The following is a 26,988-nucleotide window of genomic DNA, read 5'->3' on the forward strand; positions in this document are numbered from 1 at the left end:
TCATTTGCAATTCCTTGGCCTTATCATCGACTTCTGAGATACTTAGATTCGTCAGGTTGGTAATAAACAGGGGTCGTACAAAAAGTGCGGATGACGTCAAACCACTTATAGGATGATTTCAAATAGTATTTTTGATTTTCATAAACAATTATCACTTATCATTTATCAACCTCTTTATTAAACGATATCGCCACTTGAAATGAGTAAGTACGTTTTTGACTGACACATTGTCAATCAGATGAACAATAAATTGACTTCGTTATTGTTTAGCTATTGTATCTTCACGATTATATTTAGCTAAAATTTATATTTACTAAATGTATAAGAAAACGCTCTAAAATGTCATCTTTACTCGAATATTGTGGCAATTTTCCGTTTTTGGAGGTACGTGACAAACACGTATACTGCTCTTGCTGTAATCAAGATATACGAAGATAAGCAATATTAAAAGACATTTGGAGACAACCAAACATGTCGGAAACGTAGAAAAAAAGGGCAAAGTGAATTTAATACGAACCTTACAAATTTTATGATAGCAGCAAACATAACATCAAATTATCTTTTTTTATTTTTACTAATCTCACCTACTGTTCCCACTTTTGACTATTAAACCTATTTATCTTAGGATCCCACAGACTTGTTCTAACTAATTTCAAATAATTATACCTTATGGTAACAAGTTTCGTGAAATGCAATTTGCAAATGCCAGTATTGCGTGATATCAATTGACTACTAAATTACGGGAAAAGGGGTACGTATTAATTAAAGGCGAAGATCACTCTCGCGGACGGCATCGGCAAACGTCAGAACGTGGAAATTGTCTGAGATCCCGTAGAACTTTATGGAAAGACAACAAACACCAGTTTCGTCGTCATGCCTGGTTGCAAGAAAAATCGAACGTTACTATTTAGTTTAATATTTCCTGTAGACCTTGTTGTAACAGTTCTCTATGCTCTAAATTTGCATTAGTTAGGCCCGCCAAAATAGTACGGTCGCCAAGCCGCTCCGAGGCCAGATTTAATTGACTCAGCTCGGCCTTACCCACAACCGGTATCAATGTGTTCGGACAGTTCTCCTGATCACTGTACATGCGGTAGTAAAGCGGAAAAATGGTGGAGGGGATAGTAATGACGTCACAAAGATGGCGGCCGGACCTATTCTTTTTGGCGGTGTATCTCGAAAACCACTTAACCGATTTTAATCATCGAGGTGTCAAATAATAGCTTATATTATGGAGATTATTTCCTTTTCTACAAACATTTACGTGAAACCTATAGGAAAAAAAATAATCACAAAAAACAGTTTTTTTATAAAATTATTATTTTTTATTTTGTAAAAATCTCCGTAAATATTAGCATTTCGCAAATTTTGTTTAATATAAAACATATTGCTTCATTATCAAGGAATATAATGAGCCTTAAAACATACAGATCGAGTAATAAACAATGAAGCTACACTCATTTATTTGCGCATGGGTAACGATAACTGGCTTTTACCGGTCGAAACTGTGGTGACTGTTACGATACGTATTGAATGGAATTTATAGAGTATCGGTTTTAATTACTGAAATTATAATTAAAATTATAAAAACCAGACACAATAATGTTACCTTACTTCGACGTTTAGTCTCTTTTTTCGTCTTAATCATAGGTAGGTACATATTTCTTTTTACTTAAAAATTTTATACAGGGTGAACTTTTAACCACCAGTCATACTCTGCGCAGCGACTTTATAGGTCATACTTAACAACTTTTACTATGGGACCAATTCCGAAATCGCGAAAAAAATTTTGACTGTCCCATATAAAGGTGCGACCAACTTTACCAGACCAACACTTTTCCAAACTGAGCTACAGCTGTCCGATGAAGTTAAGTACTTAGGACTAACTCTCGACAATAAACTCAATTGGAACAACCACATCAACAAACGGATAGACAAGGCGGGAGTTGTCTTCTGGCAGTGCAGAAGGATGATTGGTAAGAGGTGGGGACTCAACCCGAAAATTACCCTCTGGCTCTATAAGACGATAATCCGCCCCTTACTCTGTTACGGTGCTCTGGTTTGGTGGCCAAGAACAAACCTAGGCAACGTACGAGACAAACTACAAAGACTTCAAAGGCTCGCATGCGCGGCCACCACTGGCTGCACGAGGTCTACCCCGACTGCAGCCATGGAGGTCATGCTAAACCTTCCACCGCTGCACCTACACATACAGCAAGAGGCCAGTCTCTCAGCGGTAAGGTTGCGAACCCTCAAGATATGGTCTAACATCACAGGAGCTCTTCACACAAAATGCCTGGAAAAGGTGTATGACGAATTTCCAGTGCTTAGGTCAGGCACGGACCGGATTCACAAACAAGCTATCTTCGATAAAAGGTACAAAATACAGTTATATGAGGACGACAATCATGAAGGACTCAATCCCCGGGAGCTGAGAATCTTCACTGATGGGTCCAAAACAGACAGCGGATCGGGCTCTGGAACCTTCTCAGAAGACCTGAACATGTCGATCACCACTCCGCTAGGAGCCCATAACTCGGTATTCCAAGCTGAGTGCATGGGCATCATAAACGCGGCGGCTGCCATCACTGCAAGGAAGGTAGTAGGATCCTCCATCCGCATACTCTCCGACAGTAGAGCAGTCTTAATGGCTCTAAATAGCCATATAGTTACATCCAAACTTATACACGAATGCCACGAACGACTAATGGAGGTATGTCATAATAACAAGATCACCCTACAATGGATCAAGGGACACAGTGGATCCCGAGGTAACGATGCTGCGGACGAGCTTGCCAGGCAAGGATCGAATGTAATATAAATAAATATTAAATATAAATAAATATTAAAGTCCCTCGTGCGCGTCAGCGTAAATGTCGCAAAAAGGAATTATTTGCTGTCCCATTTAGCAGAACTTGTTATGCACGAAATATGTTTATAAGGCGTGCTTGTAGACTTTATAATGAATGCGTAAATCTTTCTAATATTGATGTTTTTCATTGTAATATAGTATCTTTAAAGAAAGCATTTGTTTGTGAAAAAAATAATAATTAGGTATTGATTTTATTTTATATACTTAAATATAATACCTGTATCAAATATATACCTATATAGTGAATGGCACAATAGTGTATGGCGTATATAATTGTAGTACTTAACTCTGCAGGTATTTAAGTAAGCTTAGAATTTATTATAATTGTTCAGTAACTATATATACATATATAAAACTCAGATGCTATGTAGCAAAAAAAAAAACTGTTTAAAATCTAGCACTCTTATATTTAATTAAGGAAACCGTAGGTCTAGCTTTAAAATGCAATAGTTAATAATACCGCATATTGTAAACGACCGTTTGTTTCTTAATAAAAGAAAAAAAGAATGCGGGGGCGATTGGTCCGGAACCGATTCTTCCGATACCATTTAGCAAGGTACGCTCAATGCTGCTGGCACGTACAGGGAAACTACACACAGAACACTGGCTGAACCAGACTGGATGCAGACAGGCAAAAGAAGCCATGCCTGGCATCAACGGAAAACTCACAAGGGCGCTCCTGCAACTAGGGAAGGTCCGACTGAGTATGGTAACCAGTGTCATAACAGGTCATGGACTATTTAACAAACATCTTTTCACAACAGGTGTCACAGACAGTCCCCTGTGCCGAGGTTGCATGGAGACAGAAGAAACAGCCTCTCACGTGGTGCTGGAATGCAGCGGAGTGACTCCATACAGGGCTAAACATCTCGGATCTCCGAGAGACCTCACCGAGGTCCTACTCAACATCAAAGGTTTGATAGGATTCCTCGAGGAGCTGGGCTGGCAGGACTAGCCCACCCCCAACATATCACGCAAAATAGGCGCAAGTCGTCGAGTTGCGGAAAAATCGCCCGAATACAATACAATACAATACAATACAAGGTGCGACCAGAACGCAGCTTAAAAAACGGTCACGATACGGAATCGCAGTGACGCGTCGTATGCGTACCGTTTTTGACGCATGCTCCCCACACCGCTGTTTAAAAAACGGTGACGGTACGGAATCGCAGTGACGTGCTTCACGCGAATCTTTTTTGTTCGCAAAACAGTTGCGTCTTTTACGTCACCGGTACGGTGTCTGCCATAAGATCTCCGTGTAATATTTTTTGCGATTTTTGCGCAGTTCAATTTACGGTGCGTCAGCTTATTTTAAGCAGCGGTGTGGCGAGCATGCGTCATGGACCCGGGTACGTCCTTAAACTACGTCCAAAAGAGAGGTATGGGCATTGTGAATGTCATCTCGCTTTGTGTGGTAGGGCACAGCCAGTGGGTGTCATTCCAGATCCAAATTTTCTTGCGTGATTCGGCATTGGTCCCATAATAAAAGTTGTTCAGTATGACCTGTAAAGTCACTGCGCAGAGTATGGCTGGTGGTTAAAATTTCATCTTATACCTATATTCGACACAAGTAGTAAGTACTTACAGACCAACTATGATACACATTTTGCCTGTATAGTGATACATAGTGAATAAATTAATACCTGATTTAAAAAATAAAACAAAAATAACAAATAGCATGTTATTTAATTCAGTAATCACTAATCAGTCTTAAACAATGAACATCATACTTTTAGATTAGACAACAAAATGTATATTTATACTGTGTTTCGACTTGAAAGATTTTACTGCTTTAAAACATAAGACAAACCTACCAACCAAATGTATAAAAAAAAATGTTTTTTGTGATTATTATTTTCCTATAGGTTTCACGTAAATGTTTGTAAAAAGGAAATAATCTCCATAATATAAGCTATTAGACGAGAAAAACTAAACTTTAAACTACGAGACAGCGTGCTTGACGGAGGCCAGAAACGCCTGGCTGACGGCTTGTCCGGGTCAAAATTTACCTTCAAAATTAAACATTCAACGTTGCTGGGACGACACGTTGTGCAAAATTAACTTTGATAAACTACTTTCCAGCTCAGTTGGTCCTACACGCGCGCGGCTCCTCGCAGCTGCAGAACTAGAATCCGGCCAGTGGCTGCATGCCTACCCCTCCCCCCCCCACCGGTACATATCTAGAGCCGGATACCCTCCGTTTAGCCGCAAGCCTTAGATTAGGAGTAAAGGTCTGCGCCCCCCACAGATGCCCCTGCGGCGCAACCGTCGACGTGCTTGGACACCACGGCCTTTGTTGTCAATTAAGTGCCGGTCGCCTCTCCAGGCACGCTGCCCTAAACGATATCATCCGCCGATCTCTTGCTACCGTCAACGCGCCGGCTATCCTTGAACCAAACGGCGTTTCGAGGGACGATGGCAAGAGACCGGACGGTATGACCCTGGTCCCATGGAAGATGGGTCGAGTGCTAGTCTGGGACGCCACATGCGTCGATACACTGGCACCGTCCCATCTACCAAGAACTTCGGCCAAGGCTGGGGCAGCTGCCGAGGCGGCTGAAATCAAAAAGGTTTTCAAATATCGAAGTCTCGGCCCCCAATACCACTTTGTGGCGTTTGGAGTCGAGACACTAGGGCCGTGGGGTCCAAGCGCCAAGATACTTTTTAAGGAAATGAGTAAAAGGCTCATAGACTCTACCGGTGACCAGAGAGCTGGCAGCTTTCTCTCGCAGCGCATTAGTATTGCCATTCAGCGAGGGAATGCTGCCAGCATCTTTGGCACAATGCCGCGGGGGCCTTATTTAGATATATTTTAATTTAGATTAGTTTTTACCATTTTGTTTTATTATGTGCTGTATGTTTCCCATTAAGTGATAGTTGGAGGTTGAAATTTTAACAGATGATGTATTTCTGTTGCCGCTATAATATACTCACAGATTAGTAGTTCAAGCATCAATGGGACTTAACAGAGCTATTAGTTGACACCTCGATGAATACAATCGGTTAAGTGGTTTTCGAGATACACCGCCAAAAAGAATAGGTCCGGACGCCATTTTTGCGACGTCATTACTATCCCCTCCCACCATTTTTCCGCTTTACTACCGCATGTACGGTGATCAGGAGAAACGCCCGAACACATTAATACCGGTTGTGGGTAAGGCCGAGCTGAGTCAATTAAATCTGGCCTCGGAGCGGCTTGGGGACTACTAATAGTAAATTTGTTCAGTATGACCTATAAAGTCGCTGCGCAGAGTATGACTGGTGGTTAAAAGTTCACCCTGTATAAAATTTTTAAGTAAAAAGAAATATGTACCTACCTATGATTAAGACGAAAAAAGAGACTAAACGTCGAAGTAAGGTAACATTATTGTGTCTGGTTTTTATAATTGTCATTATAATTTCAGTAATTAAAACCGATACTCTATAAATTCCATTCAATACGTATCGTAACAGTCACCACAGTTTCGACCGGTAAAAGCCAGTTATCGTTACCCATGCGCAAATAAATGAGTGTAGCTTCATTGTTTATTACTCGATCTGTATGTTTTAAGGCTCATTATATTCCTTGATAATGAAGCAATATGTTTTATATTAAACAAAATTTGCGAAATGCTAATATTTACGGAGATTTTTACAAAATAAAAAAAAATAATTTTATAAAAAAACTGTTTTTTGTGATTATTTTTTTTCCTATAGGTTTCACGTAAATGTTTGTAGAAAAGGAAATAATCTCCATAATATAAGCTATTATTTGACACCTCGATGATTAAAACCGGTTAAGTGGTTTTCGAGATACACCGCCAAAAAGAATAGGTCCGGCCGCCATCTTTGTGACGTCATTACTATCCCCTCCACCATTTTTCCGCTTTACTACCGCATGTACGGTGATCAGGAGAACTGTCCGAACACATTGATACCGGTTGTGGGTAAGGCCGAGCCGAGTCAATTAAATCGTGTTTCTAGAGGGCTTTTGAGATTTGGCGACCGTACTAAAAGGTTCTCAGTTCCTGCCAAAAAATCTTTGGTTGTTCCAAAGCAGTTTTTCATTCATTTTCAGGTTTTCAAAGCCTAAAGTGGTTAACAATTCATTAAGCCTTCCAACCTTGAGTATTAAAATGTTGTAATTCTTTTAAATCTTCTAGTCTCTCCTTTGCTGGCGCTATTATCTTTTTCTCATCAAAGTCTGTCTTCAGTGTACCTAGGTTTATTTTGTTTGAACCCAGTTTAACTAAAAATTGGTTTCAGGAAGTCTTTCCTTGTACAATAGATGCTAAATTGTGGTTGAGGTGTACGAAAGGGGGCCGGAAAACTTAGAAAAATTTCGATGGATATGGTGTCATTATGACACGTATGTTTAACCTGTGAATCGCACAGAATAAACATGTTTTTCTTTGAAAAAAGTTGAAAGGATCGAAGACAGAAAAAAATATATTTTTTTTTTTCAAATTTGATCTTTAATATCTGTCAATAGAGTTGAATATCATATGCGGAAAATGGTTTAAATCGAGTCTGCCATGGAGCCTAACCTCCGAGATCGTAGGCTCGCGATTTCGGCGAAGCCAGTAAAACGGGCACTGTAAACTTCATCATGTCGCCACACGTGGCGCGCGTGATAGCGTCCGTGATATCGCCCCTCACGTCAGATCGGGGCCCACAGCGCCTGGCGGCCATATACACGAGTGCTCTTAAAGAGTTTGGCCGGACGTGGCGCATCGCGACCGGCCGTCGCAAGCCACCCGGAGTCGGGTTCAAGGTGTTTCGTAACCTGGTCGCGTACGAGGGTCTCGTGTATGGAGAAAATTTCGCCCTGCGCCAGCTGTTGCGCCACTCAAACACGCGCATGACGGAGCACTACGCCCGCAAGTTTGGCACCAGCGCCGGGCTCGAATTTGCAAACAGACTACACTCGGCGGTGACTGGCCACGTGAAATAAGATGCTGGTTCTCAAAGATAGCATCGCACGGCTGATGGGTAACGGCCGAGTACTCGAGACGATCAGGCAGATTGTCGACAAGGAGCAGACGGCCGCCGAGCCGGCCGATCTAGTGTCACTCTATTCGGCACATTTCAAAAATTTGGACGATCTGCGTCTATTTATTGAAATGATTCGGTTGATCAGCAGCGATGTAATTGTGAAATCGACCAAGGCAGATGATTTTTTTAGAATCGAGACACGCTCCCAGTGCCCGCCCTACAACCTGTTTGAGAACCAGTTGAATCGAAACGGCAATTTAGTGGCCTACGACCGCGCCGCCGATTTACGTCAGATGGTAAAGGCCAAGAGTCGAGTGTTTACAGTGGACGCTGTTGACCTACCGCCTCCGTTAGAGTACGGGTCCGGTGATATAACGGACTCGTTGAATGCGCTCTATACCAAATGCAACCTGTACGGACGACTCGCGCTCGAGTTGACAAACACGAAGGCGAGGGGAGCTTATCTCAATCTGAGAAAAGTAGATTAGTGTCCATTTTTCCATACAAACGTTCTCGATATTTCCTCTTAACCTCCTAAATCCCCGACACAAATAAATTGAAATCGAAATTTCAACCTTATTGCGTCCGAGCATTATTTTTTACTCTTCAGGAGGTTACGACATCCTCTCCGGATGACATTAAAGTCAAAGTCAATATATTCTTTATTCAAATAGGCCTAGCAACAAGCACTTTCAAATCGTCAAATTTTACAAATATCATCTAAATCTAAATATCAGAGCAATTTATTGATGCAGTTATTATTGATCACAAAAAAAAACATTGAATTATTATAGATATGGTAAACTTAATAATAACAAAAGGATCGTCAAACCAAAATTGTATAAAAATACTAGTCTAGAAACTTTCTAGAATAAACTCTAAATATCAAAAAAATACGGTATACATATATATACATTAAATTATCAATTTCATCATTATTAACATAACAATAAATAATTCATTATTTACAATCACATTTAATCCCACGGTGTTTCATCATTCATGTAGTCTTGTGTGCTATAATAGGCTTTAGAGATAAGTTTACGTTTTACATAATTTTCAAATTTACGGAACCAACAGTTATAACTATGCTAATAACAACATAAATAGTGACACAGAGCCAATTATCTCATAAGTCTTGGAAAAACGTAACGTACGTCTCATGAAACAGCAGGTTTAAATGTAGATTTCCCACCTGATTGTCACTGTCAAATTGGATTTGCATATGTTATGATTTATATAGGAAGAGGGGTGAATGGTCTGATCTTGCTCCGACAAGGGGAATAAAGAAAACGAAACATTAGCGGTTATAATCGTTTATTCTTTAGTACTTGTACAAGTAAACTGGAACTCAGGAGGATAAAGTTTCTTTACTATAAATTACGTATCCCATACCACTCATCTAATTATATTAGCGTGTGCAAGAACCACTATTTGTTACCTTTGTCACAGCCACGTGAAATTGCCGACATTACATATTTCTTAACAATGGCAGCATTGACTGTCCTGAACTGCTTAGTAGTATTATTTAGTATTAATTAATTGCAATCTAAGATAATACTTGTCTAAATGTTTGTATTGAGTAAACACTTTGAAGCGCAGTAATAAATCGGCAAACCCACTGGTTCCTTTGAATTTATAATTGATATGCGTCTTATTTTGTTCCCACCAATCGTTGAGTTTGGTAACCAATTGCTCTTCCGTCATTGGATACGAGTGGCAATCGTCCAGGCTCACGTACGACATGAATATGCGCACCGGGTCAGTCTTTGAAAAGTACAAATCGTACTCGCGGTCCACGTGTCCGGTGGGCTGTTCCATAACGGCCCGGTGCGTAGAGTTAAAGTAGTACGAGCTGTGAAAGTGTCTCGAGGTAAACTCAATCTTTGATGCCAACGACGAGGTGCGTCCGGCCACGTGCACTTCGGTGATTAGTTGCGCGCCGAGCCACGTCACTGTGGGCGCCTTCTTGGCGAGGTGGTGCCGCACCAAACGATCCAAACAATTACTAGAGTTAGTGAAACGATAGTCTAGCGAGATGGGGTAGTGCCGTTTCACGAAACCGTCGACGATAGGGTCGTCCACCTCGAGCGGCGAATTGGTGCAAAACACCACTTTGCTCCGAAGGGGCAGCTCCATCACGTTTGTAGTGTGACAGTCACGCGTGGTGGCACTTCCAATGTCCACATAGCTCTTGTATTGCGTGACCGTCATGCTCTTTTCTTCGTTGAGGTAGCATATAAAGGATCGAGCGAGTGTGCGCGCATTTGGGTCGTTGTCCCCCGTTTGCGCCTCTCTAAACTGTTTTGAGGTCATCTTGCGCGTCTGAGATGTGCGAAAGGCTGAGCAAAGTTGTTCAATAAAGGACGTTTTGCCCGATCCCGAGAAGCCCACTAGGTTGATACCAATGTGCAGAGTGTTGCCCAAATACTCGGTGTAGCCAATTAGTTTGTTAAACTCGACAAACAGATCCATATCGTAGTTAGCCGACTTGAGAAGCTCCAAGAGACACGACGCCAGCTTCCGTTTATTGTCCTCGGACACGCTCTCGAGCAACCTCTTCTTCGCCAAGTTGTAGTGCTTCAGGATTGCAGGCACGTCCATTTGCGGATTATGATCATACTCGGACAAGGTCGTGGTCTCGCAAAATCTGAAAAACGGCTCAATTAGGTCGTCCGAAGTACGGCACTCTAGGCGGCCGTGTGGCACCAGCCGGCCCGCAAACTCGACCAGCTGGTGGTAGAGAAGTTCTCGGCGCGCGCCCACATATGCAAACAGTGCATTATCCTGCAGTCGGTGAGTGTCGCCCGCGCGGATAATCCACGAGGCGAGCAAGAGAGCGTGCATGTTGCACGCATCAGAGTCATAGTCGATGGAGCGCAGCAATTCTTCGTTTTCAAACAGGCGGGCGAAATGCAGGCGTTTGAAATAGTTGAATAGTTCGCTGCCCGAGTACGCGGCAGGCGTCCACCTGAGCCCGCTGGGCTCGGGCCGCGCCAACTCCAGTTCAACCCGCGCCGTCAAGTCCTCCGCGTGAACTATCAGCATCTCTGACACGGTGTCGATCACCTCGCGCTTGTTCAAGTCTGCCTCCAACAGTCGCTGTACCATGGCCGAGGTGTTGGCACTCGTAGAGTCGGTGGTCAGGTCCACCTCAGCCAGCTCACCCGGCGCCTCGCCCTCGTCGCGGTCTTCTCGCGAATCGGTCGCCGCGTCAGGATCAATCTTGGTGAGTATTTTGGTGCCCTCGTCCCAAGTACAGTGAAAACTGACACCTATCTGGTGCCACTTTTTGGTACCCAACAGCCGGATGATCAAGTAGCCGGGGTTATCGATGGCGATCGCGAACCGGGCCGAGAGGGTGTGCAGCGTTGCCAGCACGGCGCTCATCAGGATGTGCAATTCTCGATACTCGGCCAGAAGCAATATAAACTGTAGCGGCTGGGCGCGTGACGTCATCAAACACATTACTTTGTGCAGGTCGGGGAGCAAGGTTTGATAATCGGGCACCGCAAACTCTGCTATCGGTCTAGTGTGCTTGTAGTACTCCGATGGTTTTGGATAGGTGGCATACACGGGCCACAGGGGCGCTACCAGCGTCATGTACAGGGCGCACTCGAGCAAATGGTCTATAAACACGGGTATTCGCAACGTGTACATGAGGCACGTCTCATGGATGGCCACCGACGGCAGAGGACCGGGGTCCCCGTTGAATTGGCGATAAACTATCTCGGTGAGCGACGGTCCCGACGGCTCAAACACTCCGGTGTACGGGTTGAACGTGCATTGCTCACGGTTGACGGTGTAATTCGTGCGGTACGAGTACGAAGTTTCCACGGCGCGCAGCTGACCGTACGCGGGCAGGTCCTTGAGGTGCTTGTGAAAATCTAGTTTGCCATCGCAAAAGCCCATGTTCGTGTCCCCCACCGGCTTGCTGGAGAACACGTAGCGCGATAGGAAATCAATGAGGTGCGTGTCTGTCGCGAGATTATTTGATGCCAAAGTCTCAATTATAGTCTTTGTGGTCAGATGGGGATGGTGTTTCATCAAGTAGTGGTAGTATAGATCGTGGTGCTCAAAGCCCTCGTCGAAAAAGTTTCGCACGTCATCGTCGCTGGAAGCCCACTTGGACAGCAAATAGAGCACTTTTTAGCTGTGCTCTCCCCACGTCTTAAGAAATAGCAACAGGCACACCTCCTCCACGGACCAATTGTATTGTCGATTGCCGCTGCGCAATAGAAAAGATATCGTCGAGGTGACGCTCTCCTTACCGATGGCCGTCTTGATAAGGGTGCAGAGAGGTACTCGGGCGGTCGCTGGCGTGCGGGGCTCTTCCTCAGGAGGGGCGGCGGCCTTTCTCTTTTTTGTAGTTTCTTTACGCACGGGCTTCTTAAATAGATCGATTGAGCGCAGCAGCATTTCGTCCATGACCTCCATTTCCGCCGCCCAACTCTCTTTGACATGGTTGTACACAAAAACAATTTTAGTAATTACCCGCGGGTGTAACTTCATTCCACTAGCGCTAATATTATTGGCCAGCCAATCTAACTGCTTGCGCGTATATGGATAAATAACGGGGATAGTACGCTCGGCCGCCGGTAATTGTAGCCGCTCGTTCTCCTCCTGACATCTCACACTTAGTTCGAGAAATTCGGAGGGCGTGATTATTTTCAGGGCGCCGTCGTTGTCGTCTTCTGAGCAGCGCATCTTCTCGTCGTTCGCATTCGAGTTGGGGGTCATATGGTACACACGCGCCCGCTGTTGGCTCACGTGGTACTCGTGGTCACGCACGTGATATTTTTCACCGCTCACCCGAAACTGGGTGACGGGTGATCGAAATTGCCCCTGAAAATATTCACGCCCCGCAAAGGTGATGTTCTCCACTCTCTCCTCGGTGGCCAGGACGCGGCTCATTCGGTGCCATATGAGCGTCCGGAGCGCCACAATCTCTGGTTTGAAAGCGTACACCTCCTCAGACGTCGTACCCGCGCTCGTCATGCACATTAGCCCGAAATCTGACGCTTGTCCCGGCGGCAGCTTTTCCACCACAAGCGACAGGCGGTCGCAGTTACGTATGATTTCGCCGCTCACCACGACGCTGGCCGCGCGCGCCGCATCGGCGCACAGGGGGTACGAACACGCGTCCGACAGCAATGCCACGGTATTGTAGCCGCGCCCGCCAGGCATCAAGATGTTGGCGGGATCATCCACAATGAACTTGCCATCGCACAGTTGAATTTGGCTCATTTTGGTCATAATGTACCGATATGCGCCAAAGTCGACGATCACGTCCAAGGTGACGTGCATCCCACAGAATGGTGCCGTGCTCTTGACGCACACAGTCAGCATCTCGCGGCCCACGTGAATATTTGTCAATGCACGCAAGTGGCCGAGCAGTTCGAGGAGGGTGCGGGTGCGGTCCGCGAAGCATGTCGATTGGCACTTAGTGTACGAAATCTTGCACGCTACGCAGTCGATGTCAAAATATAGTTTGAGGTAGGCCAAATCTCGGGGGTCAATCACAAAACAGTGCGCGTGTCCATAGTAGTTGTCTTGGATCAACCGTTCGAGTGCTTGGCGATAAGTGCCGTAGTCAATGTAAACCCGCCGGATCGTCTTGCTCCAAATCCCGATGGCCCGCCGGTCACCACGCAGCGTGTCCGAGCGACCTAGTAAAAATGCCTCCATGATGCCGACTGACTTGATTTCAACGTTACTCTTGCTCTTTAATGCACGCGCCGTGGGGAGCAAAGATGCTCATGCACTTAGTGTCCCTGTTAAATTCCGATTCCCGTTACCCAAAGCGCTTCGTTTAGACGAACGAATTTCAATTGACGATGATAATAATCTCTTTTTAGGATCCCGGATGATTGATTATCGGAAAGTTGCTCCGGATGCGGATAGGTTCCTTAATGCCGGCTCGCTACTAGTGCTTTTGTGCGGTTTATTATACGATTATACAGTGGCGGACTTGCGCTCGCAACGGCGAACCGATATAACCGAGTGGGGACGATTATTGATGGACGACCTGCTCGTGCAACCGTGTCCTGTGAGGATCACCTTTCGTATTGGCCCTTCTGACTCGCATTCCAACGGATATATACGCCTACCGAAACTGATCGACGACCCGCTCATCATGAAAGCCGTAATGGGCAGGTAGTGCTATCGCCGCAACCTGGCGTTTCGCATCCCAAACGTTGCGGCATTAAAACAATTTGCGCGCGCTGTCCGATTAATACACGCCACCAAGAGTCTGGAGGAGGGCATATTGCGAGACCGTACGCGTAACGGTCAGCTGTTGCGCGGCATCGTACTCGCCATGACTACCCCCCACCCGGTACCACAACTGAGACGTCACGTGGACCAATTACGCATAGAGCGCGACCGCATACTAGACCGATATCAGAAGGAAATTAATGCGTTTATGGGCAACGTGATGGTTGTCACGAGGTCAAAGGGTGGGTTCTCGGTGGCCAAGAGTATGGTTCATCTCAAGTCGTTTCAAGTGCCCGCCATTAACCTCCTGAGTCCCAGACAAAAATAAATTGAAATTGAAATTTCAACCTTATTGCGTCCGGGTTTTTTTTCCTTCGGAAGGTTATAATGCCTTCTCCGGAGGTACTGACTTAGTTCGAATACTATTGCGGTAACATAATTATATTTTAAAAATCTTTTTATTACATCCCCATAGGTATCCCAAAAAAACGCACTTGATGGTTGAACTTTGTAATCAATATTTAGGTTTTCTTTTCCACGCGTTGCTCGAATAGCGGTTGCGTGAGACTTTGCGCCCCATCATCGTGACGTCTGCTCCTTCCACGTAGCGCTCGTACTGGCCCAGTAGACGCGCCAAAAAAAGATTGTCGACAGCGAGCACAAACCCGCTCGCCCTGTCCGGTGCCGCAGCGCGCTGCGTCGTGCCTGCCCACTAGACAGCACCGGTTCACGGTGATCAGAGCCCGGTCGGCCCGCTGAGTGGCAACCTCTCTGTACAGAAACGCCACCGACCACGGGTCACCCCAAACATCATCGGTGACCTCGGACAGCCGGCGCGCCAGGCGATACTGCTCGGTGCAGGACCACTCGAGCTGGTGTTGTGCTAAGAGTAGATTGCGCGCCATGACTAACGGGATCGCCACGGACAGGACGGGACGGGACGGGATCCCAGAGCCGAGCGCTATTTAACCGCGACGTGCGAGACTTGTCGCGTCCAGACATTGAACTGGGTATATTCTACAACGTCTACATGAAGACCCCCGCTCTGCACTGAAAAAAATTTTTGATCATTTTAACTAAGATCTTGTTTATTAAAATCATGTATCTTGTCTCCATATGAGCCTGTCAAGATCATGACTACTGTGACAAAGAGAATTCAGTTAAAATGTTCTTAGTTCCGGCTATCAAGTACTGTTGTAGAATTAATAAACACTGATTAGTTAGTTTCATTAATTATCTTGTCCAGTATAAGCATTAAACCTTAATATATTAATAAAGTTCATTTGTAGATTCAAGTAATCGCACAGTTGTATTCAATTAGATAATAGTTAGATTTAACCAAGACGCTTAGTTGAGTTTATCTAATTAATGCTTGCTTTAAAGAAGGCCACTTGTTTATGTCAATTATTATGTTGTTATACGCAAGCATTAATCTTTATTATAACATCAAAGTAATTTATAGAATCACTCAAGATCCTATAGCTTAATCAACTAAGATAAGAGTTATCCGAATAATGAAAGTGGTCCAATGTGTCAAGTAATCGCAGTTGTATTTAATGAGATAATAGTTGATTTAACCAAGACGCTTAGTTGAGTCTATCTAAATAATACTTGCTTTAAAGAAGGCCACTTGTATATGTCAATTATTATGTTGTTATCCGCAAGCATTAAACTTTATAATAACAACAAAGTAATTTATAGAATCACTCAAGATCCTATAGCTTCATCAACTAAGATAAAAGTTCATTCAACTAAGATCTAGGCTAGTTTGACTTTGAGGTTTGTTTGAATCTATTAAGAATGATTTGTTGATGTAGTCACGACAGGAAATAGATTCAATTAAGATCTTTTTCAAGGTAGTTGGTAGGTACTCATGACTACCTAACTGTCGTATGTACTAGGTGTATGCGAATCCATGTAACTTACATAGATATTTACTAAGTGTACACACAGTACACTATGTACTTAGTAAATGCCTATGTATGTTACATGAATTCGCTAACACTTGATAAAAACGACGATTTAGGTAGTCACCAATATACTACCTACCTTGAAAAAGTTCTTAATTGAATCCTTGTACCTAGGAGATTATAAAAAAAAACATTATGTAATTATTTCTTTATTTTTCTTTCTTTACAATACTTACTTACATTAATACCCAGGCGCGGATACAAGGGGGGGGCCATTGGGGCAATGCCCCCCCCCCCCCCCCCCCTAAAACCCTGGCTCTCACATTACTAAATTGAGTAAATTTTGAAAAAATATATGATTTTCTCAAAATGGCCCCCCCCCTAAGCCAAATCTTGTATCCGCGCCTGTTAATACCTAATAGGAGGACTCAACCTTAATGTTGTTTATTGTCATAAAAACCTTAGTTGTTTACCAACTAAGGTTTTTATGACAATAAATTTATTCTTTATTCTTGGCATTGGTCTTGGTGATGAAGAAGATGGTCCTGGGCTTTCTTCTCTGTTTCTTTTTTTTGTTGTCAAGGATCCTAATTGTTGGAAGCGCCTCCTTTTCTTCAGTACCTTGAATAATAAAAAACACTGTGTGTCAGGCAAGCACAGAGTAAACTTTCGTTTAAGCACATGCTACGTAAGCACTTTTTGGATAAGCTTCGTGATTGATTTTTAGTAGGTATGATATTTTCTACAGGTACATAGAGAGTGAATATGTATATGTAAGTTTATTATACAACCTATTTAAGTTTATTTAACATAATATGTATAACATAGAATATTGTTGTTTTATTTCAATAATCTCTCTCACGTATTGTTCTTTAAAGCACCTTTAATTACTGTTTCTATTTAGTTAAATGGTTGACTGGTAGAGAATGCCTAAAGGCATTAAGTCCGCCGTTTGTACATTATTTGTAATACTTGTGCAATAAAGTTTAAATAAATAAATAAATAAGTATCTGGGACATTAGATACTGAAGCTTAGATTTATTTAATTGAGAACAAAATTAGATGAGTTTGGAGAACAAAATTAAAATTGACAAATTATTAATATATAACTACTATTTGCCTACTAATAAAATGGATAAAAATTAAAATTAACTAATTGTGAATTAAAACTAAACTCTAAAATAAATGTAAAAAGTAGGTACTTAAGTACATTAATTTTCAAGGACACAGGAACACTACCATGGTACAAAATATGCTTGAAAATCAGTGGTCATCCACCTACCTGATGTACGAGTTTGCCTCTTGCTTGAAGAACTGCGCCAGGCGCAGTAGTACATGCAGGGATATAATACGTTGTGGTCCTTTCACCCGGAAAGAGTTCACTTATCAATTTTGTCCACTTGAAATAAATTTGACCAACTATTGGTGAATTTTTGTTCTCATTTAATATTTCTTTGGCAATCACAGACGCTAATAAATTTCTAGTAGCATCTCCATCTAAGCTACCGCCTTTATAAATCAGAAGTGAAGAAGTTTCGAGTGATTGTTTCAATAAATTTTCAAGTATCTGAAAGAAAATATTAGTAGGTAGGTAAGTAGGTACATAGGTATAAATTCAAAACAGAGATGGAATATTTTTTCACCTGTAGGTATGTAAACCTGTAATAAATCTATGTAGATAGATACATAATCCTATCCTACCCTATTAGGTAACTACTATTTTTTTTAATTTAATATTATAAATGCAAAAGTTCCAACTAAGACGGGGGCGGAGGCTAAAAGCTGATTATTAAAAGTATATCTGTACTACTTAAATGATCTGCTTAATATTTTATCATACATACCCCAGTTTGAGTTTCTTTTCCTAATTGTTGATGACTTGTTGTACTTGCAGTATTTTCTTTTGTCTCAGGGTTGTCTAATGGTATTACCTCTACAACACATTCAGATAGTTCGTCAGTTTCCCTCAAGCAATCAAACTGCAAGTTTGACAAATCCAGGCCCTGAAAACAATAATTCATAATAATAATTTGACTTAAGTCTAATAATACAATCCTAGTCTCACAGTCTCTGCCCGACTGCTGGGCAAAGTCCTCCCTCCCTCCTCATATTGATACCTACTTATTCTACATATCTAAGTAGGTAGCTACCGCCAAGTAGGTACCTAGTAGGTCAAAACAAACCAACAATCTGTTGCATGGTTGCGCTGGATAAGATGCTGACTGTACCTATCTAGATACCACCTAACTAATAGGTAAGTTGTCAATATAACATTTTACAAATAGGTACTTAGGTACCCAAACAAAATCACATAAAAAACTTACCGAAAAGATGGTATACTAGTATCGTTTATTGGCAAAAACTCATTTTTCCACGAACGCCAACACCTTGTAAATAGCACCCTTGGTCCTGCCTGCGGAATAAGGTCCTTCAAGTCCTCTCGAGTCAGAGCCGATAACGCCTGGATTGTCATCCGCTGTTCTAAAAGCAAGTTTCATCATTTAACTTATCCTTTTACGTCAGTAAGTAACTAGGTACCAATTTACAACAGATTTAGCCTTCATTGTAATAACTACTAGTTTCAATTCCGAGGTTTAGGATATTAAACATAAATTAAATACCTAGATATTATTTTTCAGAAGTTAGGTAAGTACCTCTAAAAGTAGTAGCCGCGGCGCCGCCTACGACATAAACAAATGACCCACCAAGAAATGTAGGTACTTAAGTATTGGTATTGCCAGCCTGGCGTGGCGCTGCTAGGATTCTGGAAGCGTACGAGTACCTGCAATACCTACATAGATAAGCAGGGAAAGGCCGGGCCAAACCGAATGCTTGTGCAGCACGTGCACAGCAGCGTGTGCGTGGCGTGCGCGTTGTAATGTATGAAATCCCATTATAGATGCCACACCGCGCTGCTGTGCACGTGCTGCGCACCCATTGCAGCACGCAGCAGTGTGGCACGGCCTTAAGCCTTAAGAAACCTACATACACGGTTACTTAAAATATGTGTGTGTAGGTATCAAGTGTAATGCCGGCGCTACACATAGATAAAAAATTGAACAAAGACTTTGAAATACTTTGCTCACACATTTGAATAAATGTTTATGTACCCTGCCATAAACCACTTGCTTAAAATGCATGTTTAATGTTTAGTCCACAGTGTTCGCAAAATCAACAAACAAGATGGACGACGCGCGACGGATTTGTTGACGAAATCTACCTATATTATTCAGCCGCTTGTAATTATTACTTTATGCGCGACAAAAACTAGAAAGTGCAAGTGGATGTGTGAAATGTATCGTAACAGAACAAGGTAGGTACATTTCATGAGTTACATTATGCCTGTTAAAACAACTTTGTGCTGGCAGCCCACCCAACATTTGAACTTTGAACGCTTTGATGTGCGCTCGAAAAACCGACAACGCATGGCAAAGTACAAATGTGTGATCAAATATTTAACAAATAAGCAATATACCTGAGCTCCTCATGTAATCAAATATATGTTCAAATATTTGTGCTATGTGTAGCGCCGGCATATACCCGGAATTGTAATTCGAGATCAAAAAAATTACCTAAAATGTTCTTAGAATAGAGTTTTTTTAAGTAAGTGATCGTTATATCTAACGCTCTCGCGACGGAGGCGTTCTCGGATCCTATGATGCAGCAAACCGTACACCATATCGAGTAGTGCTTTTTCTGTGATGTCTTCACTAGGTATTCGAGCGAGAATAGCGCGAGTTCGAGCCACGAATACGTCTGTATTTTCGTAAGTTTGTTGTTCGTGCTCGAAAAGATCGCGATATAAGCGGTGCGGCGGCCGGCGGTCTCCGAACGCCCTTCGAAGACGGTCCAAGGCCTCCGCCCAAGTATTTGTTGTACCTTTTACTCCTTGCCACCATGTAGCGGCGGAATGAGTGAGCAATATTGAAAATCCTCTTATTGCATTCTCGTCGGTCACTCTACATTAAATCTTACAATTTTATTATACTAATTATACGCTTCCACAGCATCGATGAAACCTTCGAGACTCTCCTCGGCGCGACCGCTGTAAGTGGCTTGGCATTTCGAAAAGTTGCCGGTCACGACAGGGGCGGGGGCGGCCACGGTCACGTTGACGGGCTCGCCGGAAGCCGGAGTTGAGGCGCGAACTTCTTGCAGTAATCGTTGAAACAACATATCCGTCTGGGACTGCTGGATCGACTGCAACAAGGTTGAAAGGTTGTCCATCGTCATGGTCAAAGCTGGGCACCGTTAATCAAATATTTAACTTCGTTAATCGTTAATCCGCTACAAAAAAAGTTAGCTTCGTTAAACGTTAAAGCGTTACATTTCGGAAGAATTAACGCAAGTTAACGTTAATCTTTAATCCGTTAATATGTGTAAAATTACATTTTTATATCGTTGCGTTAGTGAACTTAAAAGAAAGGTTATGAATAAAACAAAATACTTGTATAATTCAAATGTGTAATTTAATCGTCGGGCATAAGGTGCATATTCCCCTTCATGAACATTAACATGTTGAAGTTCTCGTCTGAAAGCGAGGCTCTTTTTGGTGTCAAAATGTCTTTACCCGTGGAAAATAAATGTTCAACTGCAGCGCTTGAGGGTATAGCAGTATTGTATTTAATAAATAGATTTATGAATATTTGTTCCCCGAGGAATGCAGCATCGTTGAACGAGTCTTTTGATTTCATGTCCAGCCACATTTTAACGAGACTTTGCGCTTTATTCTTTAAAGAGTTGGAGCTCTTTGGTTTTTCTATAGGCTGAGTGACAGAATTGAAAAGTCTTCCTCCTCGTCATCATCGTTGTTACTCACATTGCTCCCTCCGCCACTTAAACTATCTCTGTCCTTCGAGTTTTCCGCTGCTTCTTGCCGTAAGGCATCTTCTACCCTTTTTTCCATGCACTTTCTTACTGCATCCACTCTACTGCTGTCATACGTTTCCAGCCATATCAACCGGAACTTTGGGTGAAATGCCGCGGCAAGTTGGCACTGTTCATCATTCAGGAGTGGTCCAAATCTTTTCTCTATGCCATTTAATAAGGCATTGGCTAAAGCTGTGCAATTTACTAGGCCCTTAGATTTAATATTTTTTAATTTATAGACAGCTGCAATCGTCGGTAATAGTGATCCGAGATATGCTTGAGCTTCTCCTTGGATACGATCCAGGGCATTCGCGACAGGGGCCATAACCTGTAAATAAGTATTTAATATAAGTATTGATACGATGTGGAAAGAAAATAACTATACTAAAACGTTATTTTAAACTATGTACATATATAAATTTACCTTTGCGTACTCCTTCATTACAGTCACATCTTGGTCATTGAAAGTTACAATTTTTAGTTGAGTCATAACTCTGTGAAGAGAAGGCCTTTTTGTTTCCAATATAGCGTTGAGAACGACAATAGCATCATAAAGAGAGTTCCACCTCGTCGAATTTGGAAGGACAAGTCGTCTGCTTAATTCAGCGTGAATGATATCTGCTGCTACCGTGCTACGTGATTGCTGATTCCAGAGAGTACGTGCCTTGGCTAAGGCACTTCTGTAGGGAGTTTTGAAAACAGTTATGTGTAGAGCAGCATCTGCATCTTTGCTAGCGACCAAATTGAACGTATGTGCAGCACATCTCATGTGAACTGGCAAAGTATTAAAGTTTTCTAATATCTGTTCATTGATTTCATTGCACTGGAGACGATCAGGAGCATTCAGTATGTTTTCTACTGAAATAAATTCTAAGTCATCATTTTCTTCTGAGTTTGGATTTAAAAGATTGGCAATATCAGGGTCAGACTCAGACTCTAAATCACACGATGGCAACTCTGGAAGTATGTCGATCTCCGAGCCGAATTGCACAAATGCCTTTACAAAGTTACTGCCATTATCCGTAGTAGTCCTAAAATAAAATTAAGCCAGCTTTTTAATGTATGTATGAATGTGGTTTGTGGTCTCACTTGTATACGTGCGAAAATAAAATAACCTAACCAACTTGAAAAGTTGAAAATCCCCCGACATTTACATTTCAAAGTACAATATCTCCTAAATAAAAGGCTAAACCGATTTTGATCAAACCTAGCTAAGAGCATTCTCGATCAAGCCAGCTATCAAACCAAAAAAACTAAATCGAAACCGATTCAGCCGTTTAGGAGCTAGGATGCCACGAAAAATAGTAATAGTAAGTCTATTTTACTGACCTTGTGATTTTTTTATCTATGTGAAATTCATAGTGAATATCTATCATTGCTTGGGCCAGGATGTCGTATGTATGATGACCTTTTAGGCGTATGCACGTTAATACTGCATGCATTCTGGCTCTTGTGATAGGATCTAACCAGTGAACTGTCATGCCCAAATAACTTTTGTTGTGAGCTGACCAACAGTCAGCCGTCGTTGCCACCCAATTAATTTTTCCAAGTAAACTGAAATTAAAATCATAAACAACACGTCACGTTTAAAAAAAGCTATAATAATAAATGAAAATTATATACCTACACGCATACCTATTTTATGAACCCCTAATTATTTTAACTTTCAAATAAAATTATACCTACGTAGGTTACGTAAGGCGAAATTTATCTTTTAAAAATAAGTAGAAAATAGGTATTTATTTTAGTTACTTACCTAATCAGGTGTTGCTTCAATTCAATGTGTTCGTCAGTAATGCGTCTACCTAAAGTTCTTCTTGAGACTTGCTTTCGACTACATGTAAAGGAATCATGTTTGAAACAAATAAATTTACTATACATTTTTCCACTTTGGCTTGGGGCACACCGCTGCCAGTAGCTGCAATCCCGAATGATTCCCCGATGCTCAGCTGTCGTCCCTGTTGTATTCTTCTTTTAACAGGATTAGGATTACTGCTACTTGTGCTATCATCGTCACCGTCAGAATGAGTTCTCCTTTTTGTCTTGCCCCGGTTAGAGCCCGCCTTAACAATCTCTTCAAACTGTACGTACTGTGACTCATGTACCCTTCTTACATGTTGTTTCAAATTATTCAGGCTTGATACATGAACTTTTATTTTGGTGTCTTTCGGCAAGCATCGCTTACACGCAAAAAGTATTTGCTGGCCCGATCTGGATTAGAGGTGGGCGCCGACTTAAAATTTGCCGGCGGCGGCGCGCCGGGGAAAATTGGTCGGCGTGGCGGCGCCGCGCCGCGGCGTGGCTTTTTTTGTAAAAAAAAACTCAATTTTTAGATGCGAAAAGTTTTATTCATGTGTTTTTACAATTATTGTAGTTGTCGTGTATGAAAATAATTTTATTTACGCGAGTATGGCTCAAACGTGATCGCTTAGCATTTAAAACTAATCCAGCTATAGAAAAGACACGTTCGCTCGGGGTGCTCGTTGCAGGAATCGCGAGAATAGACCTGGCAAGTGCAGCTAGTCCTGGGAAAACATTATTTTTCTCCCGCCAATAGGCAAGAACATCCCCGTTCAAGAATTCTACCTCTTTAGGATCAATCGTCGCTAGATATCTCCAACATTCTTGGGAGAAATCTGACTCTGGTAATTCATCAATGTTGCTGCAACTACTGTGCTTTTTAGATAATTTTGTCAGCAAAGATTGAGTCGAAGAAGAGCTTGGTTGTGGCTCTGATACATCATGAGAAGTTTCACCAGATTCGGAACGTGGCAGATCAGAGGATCTAATGAGATCATTAATGCAATCTGCCAGAAAAACCGCACGGTTTGTGTTCATTTCGAATAAATATGAATCAATTTCTTTTAATCCTGAAAATCTGGGATCAAGAAGAGATGCCAATACTACATTCTTTGTCAAAGGAAATCTGTGGTCAAATTTCTCGAGCATTCTATTTTTGAGCGATATCATCGTCGCAATTTCTTCGTCAGAGATCGAATTTAAAATCTCTTTTAATTCAGCGCGAAACACTAGAGCTAAGTTGAGAGAAACAGACTTTTGCGCACATAAAACTTCAACCGCTTCGCGAAATTTCCGAAGAAATCTGATGAGGTCTTCCAGCAGGTTCCAATCGGTTTGTACCAGTTTCAAATCTTCCTTGCCAATCCTGGTGAGAATAGAATTTACTGGTTTCCTATTGCAACAATGCGCCAAACTCTCCAACATACTAAGCACACTATGCCAACGGGTGGGCGTTGCGGTTTTAATGCTTGGCAATTGGTTTAAATTGCCAAACTCGTCGTTGAATATTTGAGAGTTTTGTGAAACTACATCGTCGTCATCACCAATTGGTTCATTTTCGTCATTTTCCAGAACTTCTGAAACATTTTCGATTTGTTGTAAAAACTCCATTTGCTCTTTTTCCGCTTCCTTCTCCAATTCGGGCAAGCGATACCTTATGGCTTTTACAATCTTTTTAACCTTCTTTATCAACTCTTTCAAAGAAGGGACATTTTTAATCCCATCAGCAATGACCAGGTTATGTAAACCATGCCCCAAACATAGATGGCTGTCAAGACCAGACAGCGAAATGGCACGCTTAACGTTTGATCCTGCGTCTGTTACCGTATGCAACTCTTTATCACACAACCCAAATTCTGATACTGTAGTATTTATCAGTCCTTGAATCTTTTCCCTGTCTTTTTTCCTTGGACTAGTTGAGTACTGAGTGTAAAACTTATGAGCTCGTAATCTGAAAAAGTAAAAATCTGTAAGAGTAATGGATGGAATATGGGTGACATTTCTACGTTATAGTCTGCTACAGTAGAAAACCAAGGATAGGAGGCCTGTTTCCTAAAATAGGCCACAAACTAAAGGTAAGTCTAATATTAGTGGGTTCTCTCTCACCAGCAGTAATGAAATGAAGCGTGAATGTAATATAGTTGAGTCTTCGATACTGGTCCGTCCACAAATCAAACGTAATAGAGACATGTCGTGGAGTTCCTGTTAATATTTGGGTTTTCACAGTCGCAAGCATAGTTTCATATACGTCATCTAGCGCACCTCGACCAACAGTGTATCTTGATGGCATGTCTTCATCAGAGACAATTATGTTATATTTCTAAAATATAAATACACAGAACAATATAAAGAATTCAGTAAATTTAAAAGGTAATGAATTAATGACGCTATTTTCTTATATTCACTCACCTTAAAGAAATCGATCATCCCTTCATCCGAAACAGAGTCAAATGGCATGAGTGAGGTGCAAAACCAAAGTGCTAAATCTCTTGCAAGAATCCATTTATCTTTTTTAGTAACCATATTCATTGTTGAACTGGAAGCAACTGTGGCTCTTGCTCGAGGGCGTGGGGTGGGGGTAAAAAAGTCGTTTATAAGTCTTGTTGACTCAGTTTTGTCCTCCCTTATATTGTGAGAGTCTCTTAAGTGTCTTATAAGATTCCCTGTGCTGATGGTTTTGCCATATGACTTAATTTTGGCCCTGCAATTAGTTAAAACGTTATACTTAATATGAGATAATTATGTTGTTTTTACTTCAATGTGACTGATTGTTAAGTTTCTGCAAAATAACTAATATTAGTAAAAACCTAAAATACAACCAAAATCCAGATTAAAACTCCGCAACCTTATTTTCAGAGCATTAGTATATAATTATTCTATTTCATCCATATGTTTAGTCAGCAGCTTAAGTGATCGATTGAATAAGTAGGTACACAAACATGTAAATACATATTTTAGGAGTAAAAAATCTGTTTATAATTTATTATGTGTAAACAATAAAATTAAAATATTCGTACACATATTCACTTATGTCAGAAAACTTACTAGATAACTCACTGAGTGGATATGCACTTCTGCAGCTGACCGTACAATTTTTTATTCAAGTCGTGTAAGGAAACTAATAAGAATAAGCATGACAGTTTTAAGAAACACACACACACACACACACACACACATTTCATTACGTACCAAATTCAAAAATTCAAAAATAAGGCCAGCAAAGGCAAATTAATATGCAGTAGGTAGTAGGTAGGCAGGACGGCAGGACGCAGATGCAGGTTAGTTTTGCGTTAGGTGCTGTAAAGTACAAACATTGTTTCCTAAATACATACAAAAATACTGAATACAGCACTGAGCTGTCAGTCAGAATGGTCCAGCGCATCTAGTACATCTTGAACCTAGAAAAAGTTACATTGCGTCATTGTCAATAGTCTGTCCCACAGACGTGATTGATTTATAGGTAGTAGGTACCTACTTCTTTTAATAATATACAGTAATTAATATACCTATAATAAGAGAATGTGAGTTTAGATAAATACTTACATTTCGAACGATATATCACCATTTTCAGATTGGCAGGCTGTAAGACATTGCTCGCAATAAACTTGATCAGTGAAAATTTTACTCCTTTTGTTTTCTTCTTCCAAAATCAATTGACCAAAGTGCTTCCACGCGAAGCTAGATTTGGTTTTCCAATCAAAAAGTACCGAAATTGAAAACTGACTTATTTTCATTTTGCTAACATTAGTATTGGACGACATTTCGACTAATTCTTTACGTAAATAAAGCAGTCGGCAGGGCGGCGCGCGAAAACGTACGTGTGTTGCGTAGTAAAGCGTACTAGCAACTGACTGGCTGTGTGCGCCGCGCCACTGTGGCGCGACTCGAACGCACACCGCACCCCGCGCCCCAACTGCCCGCTCCCGGCGCCTAGCGCTCGGCGGCCTGTTGCTATGCGAACAATAAAGCGAAAATTGAAGTTTTTGAAAATTTTGAGTCGATATCGATCGGCGCGAATTTTTGGATACTCGGCGGCGGCGGCGCCGCATGCATGGCGGCGCGGCGGCGCCGCGCCGGCGCGGCGCCCACTTCTATTCTTAACCCACACTTTTCGCCTTCGTCTATTGTTTTTAGTTTTTGAAATGTAATACGATATAATTCCTAAATAACACAAAGCTTCTTCAGTGGACGACATCGCGATACGGTATGAGTAAGTTGGCGCGTGTATCGCCGACGTCGAGCCAAGTAAGTTCGCGATCTTAAAAACCGCAGACTTTAAGTTCGTACGTCTATCGCCACCTTTAGGCGCGTGGGCGCAACCGACATGCATAAGCATAACCCATCGCG

The 26,988-nt window shown here is 42.0% G+C and overlaps 2 protein-coding genes and 1 long non-coding RNA gene across 4 annotated transcripts; all 3 read right to left on the reverse strand.

The window, feature by feature from the left end:
• Window positions 1-16,290: 16,290 nt before the first annotated feature.
• Window positions 16,291-19,139, reverse strand: LOC133524820 (uncharacterized). The gene is made up of 3 exons (XR_009800451.1): window positions 17,817-19,139; window positions 17,255-17,539; window positions 16,291-16,593 (listed from the first exon to the last, which is right to left on the reverse strand). It is a non-coding gene; the product is annotated as an uncharacterized LOC133524820 (long non-coding RNA).
• A 1,280-nt stretch (window positions 19,140-20,419) lies between these two features.
• On the reverse strand, window positions 20,420-21,868 carry LOC133524821 (uncharacterized). Its single transcript, XM_061860967.1, has 2 exons — window positions 21,266-21,868; window positions 20,420-21,169 (listed from the first exon to the last, which is right to left on the reverse strand). Exons 1-2 carry the CDS (start codon window positions 21,608-21,610, stop codon window positions 20,732-20,734), a joined length of 783 nt encoding a protein of 260 aa, XP_061716951.1. The 5' UTR covers window positions 21,611-21,868; the 3' UTR covers window positions 20,420-20,731.
• A 2,467-nt stretch (window positions 21,869-24,335) lies between these two features.
• On the reverse strand, window positions 24,336-26,619 carry LOC133524822 (uncharacterized). Of its 2 annotated transcripts, XM_061860969.1 has the most exons (4): window positions 26,185-26,619; window positions 25,974-26,039; window positions 25,051-25,342; window positions 24,336-24,961 (listed from the first exon to the last, which is right to left on the reverse strand). In XM_061860969.1, exons 2-4 carry the CDS (start codon window positions 26,021-26,023, stop codon window positions 24,659-24,661), a joined length of 645 nt encoding a protein of 214 aa, XP_061716953.1. In that variant the 5' UTR covers window positions 26,024-26,039; window positions 26,185-26,619; the 3' UTR covers window positions 24,336-24,658. The 2 variants fall into 2 exon arrangements, with proteins under 2 accessions (XP_061716953.1, XP_061716952.1); XM_061860968.1 differs by having other exon boundaries at window positions 25,974-26,619.
• Between the last annotated feature and the right edge of the window lie 369 nt (window positions 26,620-26,988).

Source organism: Cydia pomonella, chromosome 14, assembly GCF_033807575.1.
Source record: "Cydia pomonella isolate Wapato2018A chromosome 14, ilCydPomo1, whole genome shotgun sequence".
Lineage (NCBI taxonomy): Eukaryota > Metazoa > Arthropoda > Insecta > Lepidoptera > Tortricidae > Cydia > Cydia pomonella.

What these genes read in the sequence shown, in the direction of transcription:
- LOC133524821 (XM_061860967.1), bottom strand. Translation starts at nt 21,610, where the DNA reads ATGAGATGTGCTGCACATACGTTCAATTTGGTCGCTAGCAAAGATGCA. An exon ending in TAATGAAGGAGTACGCAAAG is followed by an intron (nt 21,170 to 21,265) that starts GTAAATTTATAT and finishes ACTTATTTACAG; the next exon opens with GTTATGGCCCCTGTCGCGAA.
- LOC133524822 (XM_061860969.1), bottom strand. Translation starts at nt 26,023, where the DNA reads ATGCGCTGGACCATTCTGACTGACAGCTCAGTGCTGTATTCAGTATTT. An exon ending in GTGCTGTATTCAGTATTTTT is followed by an intron (nt 25,343 to 25,973) that starts GTATGTATTTAG and finishes AACTAATTGCAG; the next exon opens with GGCCAAAATTAAGTCATATG. An exon ending in GGATGATCGATTTCTTTAAG is followed by an intron (nt 24,962 to 25,050) that starts GTGAGTGAATAT and finishes TTTATATTTTAG; the next exon opens with AAATATAACATAATTGTCTC.